This window comes from Rhincodon typus, chromosome 28 (genome assembly GCF_021869965.1).
Source record: "Rhincodon typus isolate 14 chromosome 28, sRhiTyp1.1, whole genome shotgun sequence".
Classification (NCBI taxonomy): Eukaryota; Metazoa; Chordata; class Chondrichthyes; order Orectolobiformes; family Rhincodontidae; genus Rhincodon; species Rhincodon typus.
The window spans coordinates 15,266,796-15,278,399 of record NC_063359.1 but is presented as its reverse complement, the minus strand read 5'-3'; the positions used below and the strand labels follow the sequence as shown (position 1 = coordinate 15,278,399).

Genomic DNA, 11,604 nt, shown 5'->3' with positions numbered 1-11,604 from the left:
TCTGATGAAGGGTCTAGGCCCGAAACGTCAGCTTCTCTGCTCCTATGATGCTGCTTGGCCTGCTGAGTTCATCCAGCCCTGCACCTCGTTGTCTCGGATTCTCCAGCATCTGCAGTTCCTACTATCTCTGACTCTTTAAAAGGTTGTGCTTTCTTGTTTGAGGCGTAACTGGATTTTTAATGGCATACTCAGTCATAATTTCTGCTGAACAATCTCTCTGGCTGTGGAAAACTAATTTTATATTAGTGGAATGTTAAATTTGTCCACTGTAATGAAACACAAATGCATTTTAAAACATTTTTGACGTTTGTTTATGATCTTTCAGTTTTAATCATAATTCCATGTGTGTGGCTAAATTTTTATTTCACTTTCCTTAAGATTAATCAAAAGTGATAGATGATCAGTGTATTGTCCTTCCTAGTTTGCCGTCTTTGAATTTTTCAGTATTTAGCTACTTAGTTTACTTGATGGCTTCATTGACATTGTTTAGGACAGATCTCAATGGCTGATACTGAAATAAAATTAACAACAGGATAAGTGAAATTCATGCCATAGAGATCACTGGATCCCAGTGAGCCTCTTTCTATGGGGGGATTGCGAGTGCTATCATCTTGTTTGGACCACAAAATCCAGTCCATAATTTCTCATTGTTACAGTGAATATGAATTGTTAATACAATATATATACTTTTTTTTCTGTATAGTATACATGTGTATACTATACTGTATATAGGTTATTTATTAAAAGTTTACTGAAATTATTAATCATAAAAATGTATGATGCTTTATCATAACCAAACTAGCATCTCATTGTCAAAGTACTGACTGGTACACAATGATACAATTTAAAACAATTACCTCAGAAGATATTTTTACCATGTGTCTATATATGGCTTAACTTGGCATACAGGGGAGCATACATAATTCTGAAATCTCTTTCTGAAAACATTTTTCTAGGATTATGGACTCAATACTGAAGCATTCAAGGAAATGGTGAATGGCTGTCCAAAAGCTGTGCTGGAAATTACGGTTAACTGCTGTAGGGTATGAAGTATTTCTGACTTACCATCATTCTTTCTGCAAGGTTCACTAACTCTGGTCTTGGACACATTGCAAAGACCCTTTACTGTAGTACAAGCTATATCTCAGCAAAATCAATAAGTCATTCTTTTTCAATAAAATCTGCTTCCAGGGAGGAGTCGAATTTTGATGCACATAAAATCAAAAGATATTCTTAATAAATTAGTTAACATCTGAAAGAGAATATTAGATGAATGTTTTAGGTGGGGTATTCTGTCAAAACCAGTGTCATAACTAGAACAGATGGCACAATGGTTAGCACTGCCAGGCACCTCACGGTGCCAGGGACCTGGGTTTGATTTTGCCCTCAGGTGGCTGTATGGAGTTTACACATTCTCCCCGTGTCTGCGTGGGCTTCCTCCAGGTGCTCGACTTTCCTCCCAGTGTCCAAAGATGTGCTGGTAAGGTGGATAAGCTCTGCTAAATTGTCTGTAGTGACCGGGGATGTGGAGGTTAGGTGGGTTAGCCATCGTAAAAGCCCCATGAAAGGCGGGGATGAGGTGGGTCTGTGTGGAATGCTCTTTGGTAGGTGAGTGCCGACTCAATGGGCTGAATGTCCTCTTTTGATACTGTAGGGATTCTAACAATCCCTTCAAAGTTCTCTTCCTCTTCTACATGAGCTCATAGGCTATGAAGGCAAAAGATTAAAACAGAAGCATTAGCTCTTGTAAAAACAGCAAAGAAATTTCACTTGAGCCAATTGTTCCTGTTACCATTAATCACACAGAATAACTCTAATTCCTAACCTCTTTTTAATGAAACTCTTGGTGTCATGGCCAATCTATCATGGCAGCAAATGGCAAAATGTCTTCAAGTTTCAAGACAGCAGCAAGACAAGAGACAGGGAATAAGTTGAGGCCCATGGTAAAGAGACCCAGGTTTAACATTTGCAACATCTGGAAAACACCTGATTTGGGGGAAAGTGCAATCAAACAGTGAGATTGCCAGAAAATTGTTGTTTAATTGTTTTGTGAGCAACTGCTGTGAAGGAACTGTATGTATATTACTGGTATTGCTAAAGAATTTTTGTTTTAAAAGCCCAACTGACTGCAACTATTCGGTAATTATAAGCTCTTAATTAATATTGCTAATGTTTACTAGTAGTACTAAACTGACTATAGTGTTTGTTAATTATAAATTAACTTAAATTGTTAATTACTTAACACACAGTAAAGATGGCAGGGTAGGAGGTGTGCTACCATGGCAGTATGCGGGAGCTTCTGGATGCCATTGTGATCCAGGCCAAGCTTGTCTGCATTAAGTGCCTGCAGCTACATGAATTTCACTTAAAGTTAGTGGGCTGGAGACCAATCTGTTGGTACTGTGGCACATCATGAAGGGGGAAAGTTATCTGGACACTTTGTTCCAGAAGACGATTCCACCTCTTAAGATAGGGTCATCTGATTTGGCCAATGATCACTGTACGACTGTCAGTGGACCAGGTAAGAGGCCAAAGAGCAAGCACATTTGAAGCTGTCAGACAATGCATGGTGGCTGGACTTAAGCTTCATATCTTATAGACATAATATCTGAACTGAACGAAGTGAACTGAAATACAGGGAAAGGACAGAGATGTAGCATATATCAATGGTGTGCATGCATTCAAATTGAAATTGGGTCTATGGTCCTCCCAATTAAAAACACAGCAACAGTTCTTGAGTCTGGAGAAAATAGAAGAACAAAATTAAAACTAACAAAAGTAGTTCCACCAGAAAACTTCCGCACACAACTGAGGAAGTGAGCAGAGGAATTCAGTAGGTGATTTCAGGAACTAGATGTGATGCAACAAATTATAATACTTATCTCAAATCCATTCCTTGAGTAGCTGTTGATGTAGCGGCTACCAAATTCCATCAGGTGTTTCATTTACAGAGCAGTCGAGTTGATACAGAGGTAGTTACTTATGCAAAATTATATTGTGCTGAAAGTCAGATTCAGGGCCAACAATTCAAGGGGACTCAAACAGAGAGAAATACCCACTCCTGTCATCCTTTACTTTTAAAGTACAAGCTTACCTTGTACTCACATACCTCTGTGAGACAGCATTCTCCCAAATGAAGATAAACAAGTCTAAGTAATGCACACATTTGATGGGCTGTATACGACTAAAAGACTCAAACTACAATCCAGACTCCAAGGCGCTGGCAAATAATATGCAGACGCAGGTATCACATTGAAAGAGGGGATAAAATAAAGAATTATGTATATTTGACTTAGATTTATGTAGCACAAAAAAGGCCTATCTATTCTATATTTGCTTCATGGTAAATGCTAAGTTGGACTTTAATTTTAAAAGGTGATCTAATGTTTGAATTATACTAGAGAATTAGAATGGGGAGTTAATAGTACACAATAAAGAAATGGAAGATGAAATGGTCAAATATTTTACTTCAGTATAGAGAATGCAAAAAAGGGAAAGAAGGTATTTGATATACTTGCCTTTATTGGTTAGTGCATTGAGTATAGCAGTTGGGAGGTCATATTGCGGATATTGGAATACTGTGTGCAATTCTTGTCTCCCTGCTATAGGAAGGATGTTGTGAAACTAGAAGGGGCTCACATTTACAAGGATGTTGTCAGGTTTGGAGGGTTTGAGCTATAGGGAGATGCTGAATAGACCGGGGCTATTTTCCCTAGAGTGTCAGAGACTGAGGAGTGACCTTACAGAGGTTTATAAAATCATGAGGGGCATGGATGGGGTAAATAGACAAGGTCTTTTCCTTGGGGTTGGATGGTCCAAAACTAGAAGGCATAGGTTTAAGGTGAGAGGGGAAAGATTTAAAAGGGATATGAGGGGCAACTTTTTTCACGCAGAAGATGGTGTGTGCCAGAGGAAGTGGTGGAAGCTGGTGCAATTACAGTATTTAAAAGGTATCTAGATGGGCATGTGAGTAGGAAGGGTTTAGAGGGATATGAGCCAAATGGGACTAGATTTATTTAGGATATCTGGTCGACATGGACGAGTTGGACCAAAGTGTCTGTTTCCATGCTTTAAATCTCTATGACTCTATGGCTTTAAATTCCCAGCAATAGTTGTAAATCTGGAAGTGGAAGGAATAGAGGAACTTGATCAGATTACATCACCTGGAAAACACTCCTGAGCAAAGTGATGAAGTGTGGGTTGACACAATCCTGGGTTCTGATGGACTTCATCCTAAGATCTGAAAGGAGGCAGCTAATGAAGCAGTATCTCTGGTGTTAATTTTCAAAAATGCTCAAATCCTTGAAAACCTCTATCAGACTGAAAAATAGTGAATATAATGTGTCTATTCAAAAAGGGAGGATGACAGAAAACAGGAAAGTATAGACCAGTTTACTTCATGTCTTCAATGGTGATTGTGTTACAATCAACAATAAAGGAGTTGGGCACTTAGAAAAAAATTCTGTGTAATCGGGAAGAGTCAGCATGTCATTGTGAAACTGAAATCGTTTTTCACTGACATATCATGCTTAGATTTCCAGAAAGCATTCGACAAGGTGTCACATAGAAGGTGGTTGCACAAAATGGAAGCACAAGATGCATGGGGTAATGTACTCATGTGGATAGATATTTGGCTGTTTGGCAGATGACCGTGAGAAGGATAAATGGTCTTTGCCTTATTGGTAGGATATGAGAATGAGGGTCCTGCTGGGATTTGTTTTGAGACCTCAACATTTTTCAATTTTTATGATTGATTTAAACGAGGTGAGCAAAGCATGGCAGCTAAATTTATAGATGACACAAGGATAGCTAAGAAAGGTTGTACTGAAGAGCACATAAGGATTATTCAGCCTGATATTGATAAGTTAGGTGAGCAGACAAAAATCTGGCAGATGGAGTATTATGTGGGAAATGTGAAATTGTTGACTTTGGCAATAAGAATAAGAAATGCAGAATATTATCTAAACAGAGAATGACTGCAGACAGCATGAGCCATGAGAAGTTTGCATGCAGTTGCAGCAATAATTAAAAAGGCAAAGCTAATGGAATAAAAACCGAAACAGCTGTGGATGCTGTAAATCAGAAACAAAAACAGAAATTGCTGAAAAAGCTCAGCAGGTCTGGCAGCATTTGTGAAGAGAAATCAGAGTTAACGTTTTGGGTCTGGTGACCCTTCCTCAAAACTAACGGAATGTTGGCCTTTATTAGGTGAGAATTTGAACATAAGTGAAGCATTACATCCTCACATTTTTTTGTAGGGCAATTGATAAACTGGCATTTTAATATTGTGTGCAGTTTTGGTCTCTTTATTTAAGGAAAGTAAATGCAGTGCCAGCATGCGCAATTTCTTTATTATTGATTGCAGTGGCAGTGGTTCAGAGGAGATTTACCAGACTGATGCCTCTAAATTGATACCTGGAATGAGTGGGTTGACTTACGAGGAAAGTTTGGATAACCTGGGCTTGTTTTCATTGGAGTTTAGAAAAATGAGGGGTGTTTTGATTGAAGTTTATAAGATCCTGAATGGACTTGACAATGTGGACACAAAAATGATGTTTCCTCTTGTGGGTGAATCCTGAACTACCCAGCACATGGTTTTAAAATTAAGGGTTTCCCTTTTAAGATAGTTGTCAGTTTTATTCTCTCAGTAGGTTGTGCAACTTTGATTCTTTCTGCCTCAGAAGGCATAGGAGGGGGTCATTGAGGATTTTTAAGGCAGGCACGGTAGATTTTTGTTAGGAAAGGGAATAAAAGGTTATCAGGAGTATATGGGAATGTGTAATTCAAAACACAAATAGATTGCCACAATTTCGTTGAATGGTAAAGCAGGTTTGAGGGGCCAAACGGCCTGCGTCTGCTCCTGATTCATATTATTGTAAAATGTAATAATGGTGATCTGCCAAGGGCAGGTCCTTTATTTATTTCTCCACAGCTAAAGTTCTTGTACATTCCTTGCCAGCTACTCATAGGAGCATCCTATTTGCAATTGCAGATTGTTTAATGCCATCATTTTCTTTCTCCCTTTTGAGCTACCACTCTTAACCTTCCTCCAGTCAGTCCTTAGAATTTTGCCATTCCCATTTAGTTGTCGGTCTTCTTTAGTGAGAATATCCTTACTGATGTAGGTGTTGAACTCGCCCATTCCATCCTTTTTTTTAAAATAGAATCCCTGTAGTGTGGAAACAGGCCCTTTGGCCCAACTAGTCCACACCAATCATTGGAGCATCCTCTTATAATCCACCTAAGCTATACACCCCTGAACACTATGGGCAACTTAGCACAGCCAGTCCACCTAACCTGCACATCTTTGGACTGTGGGAGGAAACCAGAGCACCCAGAGGAAACCCACGCAGACACGGGGCGAATGTGCAAACTTCACACAGACAGTTGCCTGAGGGTGGAATTGAACCCCAGGTCCCTGGCACTCTGAGGCAGCAGTGCTAACCACTGAGCCACCATATCATAGCCTCAGTTCATAGCCTTCTAGTCTTTGGATATCTGCTTGTCTCAAGATCCACTTTTCAACCCAATATTACAGAATCATTCTTCCTTCCAAGACTTTGCTCATTTCCATGCTGAGAAAGTGCTTATGCTTAGAGGATTCATTCTTAATTGGCATTTCTATTCCAGCTCTAATTTCTTTCTGGCTGTAATCAGCTTCTTTAAACATGTTCCCAGGTACATAAATAGATTAGAGGTCAAAGCCAGCCATTACGTTGCCTGTGATCTGTTTGATTTTAGGAAGGGCTGTGAACAAGAGAGGCTAAAGTAATGATGACAGTCTTAAATAAAAGGGCTAGGAGTGCAACATTCCCATCTCCTGAACATCATGGCCTATGGTGAGAAAGTTGGGTAAATTAGGTGAGAAGTCCAAGAACTTCTTACCTCTGACACCAAAAGGTCCCATTTTGCAACCAAGTATCGACCAGCGAGATATGATTCTCCGTAGTAAGTGGCAAATGCCTGTTAGCATGGATTATCACCCATTATCACCTGCACTCTTAATCCATCTCACCTCAATGATATGCATTATCATGTTCTCCCACCCACCAACTAGAAACTAGACCCCATGAATTCTCAACATGAAAGTCAAAACCTGGCAACTCCGGCCATCCATGTTGGACACTGAGCACCAATACCTCAGGCACGCTGTAAGGGCAGCAACTGCATGATCCCACACCCATGAATCTTGGCATCTAGCACACACTGCATCATCATGGCACATCTCTGACCCGCTTACAGTATGCTTCTGCACTTACAGTGCTGCCCTCTGGAGCAGACTGGCACCTTCCATTGCAATGGTATTGCCAAGGCAGGTTGTATGCAGATACAGGTCTGCAGTTTGTGGGTTGGACCAGTCTGCATTTCAGGGCTGTTCACTTGCTGTCTTAGTGCTCATTCACTTTGCACCTGCTTGAATGCTCACAGCGTTCCTGCCTTGTCTTTCTGTGTTTTGCCCCCTCAGCTAACAGGCTCACAGTACTTGTGTCTTGCCTTGCCTTTCAGTACAGAAACAAAGCCAGGCAGCTTATCATTCTTGTCAGCAGGCATTGGTCAAGGGAGTAGACATCTACAGGGGTTGAGGAGCTGAATGTTGGGCACTCCATCACCCCTCCTGGAGGCTTTGGCCCTATTGTAGGCCATTTTCTCATGGACTGCGAGTAAGCGAGGGAATGAATGAGATGAAAATGGCTGACACAGCTGTTAGTGCTGGTGCAAGAGAGGGAAAGGTGCTGAGTGAGTGAGTAGGCAGCACACAGGGCATGCAGGGTTGGTCGGATGGAGGAATTGAGTTGACGAGAATGAGTGAGGGAAGATGTTGCAGGGTAGAGCGTGGTAGAGCATAAGCCTTGGTGGGAAGTGGGTCCAGTAGCAGAGGTAACAGGGAGAAGATGGTGGCATTTACCCTGGAGAAATGGAGAAGGTCTTTCACCTTCCTTCAACACTGATGGCAGCTCCTCCAGATGGTTATGAGCACTCTGACCCAGCTAGCCCCCTAGCGTCAGGCTGGCAGTGTCTGGTATCATGGTCTCTTATGTTGGTCCTGGTGGAAGAAGGAATCCTTCCTCTGTGCCACCCCATCCACCAAGACCTCTATGCCCCTGTCTGCTAAGCACAGCACCAAAATCCCTTTACATGCCATGTCCAGGGCAACTTAATTGAAACATGAGGGCAGCTCCAGACTGACTGCGATTGACCAGGTACACATCAGCCTTTTAAATATGGAGCATCACCAGGCAGTGGCTAGTAGATACCCCCTATGGCAATTGGGAGAATTGGGCTAACATTGACAAGTAGAATGCCATAGAAGCATGGTGATCAATTAATGAAGTGAATTTGGGGCAATTGTATAGGAAAATGCCCTGGGTCACACGTAGACACACGCTCTGTGAAACTTGCCAAACATAATAAAAACCAAAAGAACTGTGGATGCCATAAATCAGAAACAAAAACAAAGTTGCTGGAAAAGCTCTGCAGGTCTGGCAGCATCTGTGAGGGAGAAAACAGAGTTACCGTTTCGGGTCCTGTGACCCTTCCTCAGAACTGGGGAACTTTCTCAGAACTCCCAGTTCTGAGGAAGGGTTGCCAAACATAATGTTTGGTAAAGGTCAACCCTGAAAGAAAAGTACAGCTGCCTCATAGATTATCAAAGTACTTTGGCTGAGAGAATTGGCAAAAGCTGTTACAACTTCTGGAGGTGATCAGAATTTGCAGGAGAGATGAAAGACTTTTGTTCTGTATATGGGACTGACATCAACAATTAAACAGTACTTGGTGAAACTGAATCGAGTGTAATTGAATGTGGGGTGAGGCAAGGCTATCCCAGTGCTCTTTAACACCTCTGCAGTGAGCAGAGAAACACTGGATGAAATGCAGAAAAATGTCTAAGTAGGAGGTCCACCTGTGATGAATGTGAGATTTGCTGATGACTGGCACAGCAGCAAATCTAAAGCTCCTGATGAATAGAATGAAGGAATTGGTGAAAACATATAGAATGAGAATGAATGTAAAAAAGACTAAAGTAATGAAAACTGGTAAAAATAATGGAGGGAATGCAAAGGTCAAGATAAATAGTCACGAGTAGAACTGATATTACAAACCATGTAGTGGGTTTTTAACAAATGGAGTAAGACCATACATTGGTCATTGCTTTATAAATAAAATAGAATTGGGTATCCCTTCAACATTGCCAATCATACACTGTTTATTTGTTGATAATATATGGAGTCTAATCTTAAAAAAAGTCAAGTAGTATGATAACCAGAGCAAGATACTTATTTCAAATATAATTCCACATTATAAGATTTTAAAAAGTGCATTTTTATGCCAATACAGGAACATTTTTATTTATGTATTTTCAGTTTAGCTGTACACTAAGTACTTTTGTAAACAAAATAAACAATTTCAGATGTCCCCAAACAGGAAGCACAGCTCAAACATATCTTCTGCTTTTGCCCCACAGATTGATGCCTTCAAGAGACCATCCTTCCTTGAGTTACTGGACCAACTTGAGGAGGTAGCTGAAAGCTTGGAGCCAAATGAGGACAATGAGATCCTTGTATGAAACTGTCAGTGTTTGACTGTACCACAAGGCCTTATATGGGTGATAGCAACTGCTGTTATCATCATACAGTGTATAAAGGAAGAGAAGGAAAACTGGATATTTGAGCATGTGTTAGAAAAAGCTTATTCACTCATGATAGTGAAAAGACACACTCAGTTGCCTAGTCACATCAGTTTGTTGACCACTGGGGAGTGGCACAATTTGGACTTTGGGTTATAAACGTAAACGAGCTATTTTGACTCAGCTATCTGTTGTACTTCTCAACTGACCTTTATTTCCATGAATGGAAATTAAATTTGGAAGAGATGTATAATGGATGGTTGATTTGGTATTGCTCCACTTTTCATTGTTACTCAAATTCCAGATTATCCCGCCTTCATTAAACAGAATTCAAAATTTTAACTTGCAGCAATTGTTGGAAAACTGCCATCACAATTCTGTATCTGGGTTACCAGGCAGAGAAGTGTTTTCGTTCAATCCATCATATTTGATGGACTGTAATGTACATCATGACAACTGCTCTCATAGGAGATGCAACTTCTGTAAAACTAGAGCTATAAATATAAGACTCCATTTACTGACAAACCCTTTCATTGCTGAATTTCCTCTGTAGTGTTCTTCAATATATTTTTAATCACCTCGCGCTAAACAGATTGTCTGTAATTTGCTTATGTTGAATAATTTAGATGAAGCATTAGAGAAAGAAACAAGATTACACATTAAATTTGTACAGGCAATATTTTGTGAATTTTTATTTTTCTTCCAAGTGACCTCCAAAGGTTAGCAGTAATGTTTGATAAACTCAACTTGGCTCATCTCAACCATCACCCATCAAACACCAAGGTCAGTCTTAATCCAGAGAAGTGCCTCATCACAAGGCAGTTATTGTATAAGAGAAAGGTACATCAAGTATCGGTCCGAATTCTAAAAAGTGTATCTGTCAGTTGACTGGAAATTCCGAATGAGGGTCAGTAAAGCCCATTCTGGTAGACTTTCTCCAGAATAGGCAATTCCTTCTGCAATCAATTTGTCTTATTGGTCCTTCAATGACATTATATCAGCCTTACCAAACAATGCCTCATATTTACTGTATTGTATGCACCGAAGTAGGCAGCATTGTGTCCCCAGTAAATGTCAAAAGTGAACAGAAGCTGAAAACATTCTGAAGCCAAGAATTAGGTGTTTTTCCAAAAGGCTGAGTCATTGTGACCATGTCTAACTTGAAGTGTCATTCTGGTGTGTGTAGTTGCAATTATTACACTCTGATATTTAATGTTTTGATAACTAATCATGTGAAAAGATTGTGTTTTAACTTAGTGAGCACACCTTATCAAGTACCATATGTATTGTTCATGCTGATAAATAATTGAAAAGTATTGAGTATCTATTTCAGTAATGAATTAATTACTCATTATCGAAAAAGGAACCTGATTATTTCTGTTTGAAAAGAAAGGGAGTTAGATTTCGAAGCTCCTTTGATTGTCCACTTATTAAGAACTTGTATTTACATAGTGCCTTTCTTGTCTGAGAATACTTTGCAGCCAATGAAATACTGTTGAAATCCAGTCACTTGTAATGTAGGAAACGCAGCAGTCAATTTGCACATAGCAAGAACACACAGAGATAGTGGGTTGAATTTTAACAGCCTGTGCAGATAAGCTCAGGTGCTTGTGGGCATGGAAAATCATGAACTTGGAAGACGTCACTGATTCCTGAGTAATATGTCTAGGTTTTCAAATGGAGGAGTGTATGGAGGGCATTGGCAATCCACGCACCTCAAATTAGTTGCTTGATGCAACTAATAAGATTGTGGGACACAGTGGATAGAAACTTTCAAATAACCAGCATGGGGAACATGGAGGGTGTAGGGCATTTTTTGAGTATAAGTGTAGGGAACACAGTGAAGAGGCATTAGTACATAGCACTGCAGTGCAATAAAGTTGCATAAAAGGAGGAGAGCTGAAACTCAATGTGGAGCTGGAGGAACACAGCAGGCCAGGCAGCATCAGAGGAGCAGGAAAGCTGACGTTTCGGGTCAG

At 40.2% G+C, this 11,604-nt stretch overlaps 1 protein-coding gene across 1 annotated transcript in view; it reads left to right on the top strand.

Annotated features, from left to right (window-relative positions):
* LOC125486341 (dual specificity testis-specific protein kinase 2-like) overlaps positions 1 to 11,570 on the top strand; it is a 17,336-nt gene extending 5,766 nt beyond the window's left edge. Inside the window, exons 3-4 of the mRNA XM_048613355.1 lie at positions 957 to 1,043; positions 9,464 to 11,570. Of these exons, the coding sequence (XP_048469312.1) occupies positions 957 to 1,043; positions 9,464 to 9,565 (189 nt within the window). The 3' untranslated portion in view covers positions 9,566 to 11,570. The remainder of the gene's footprint in view (positions 1 to 956; positions 1,044 to 9,463) is intronic.
* Positions 11,571 to 11,604: the final 34 nt, after the last annotated feature.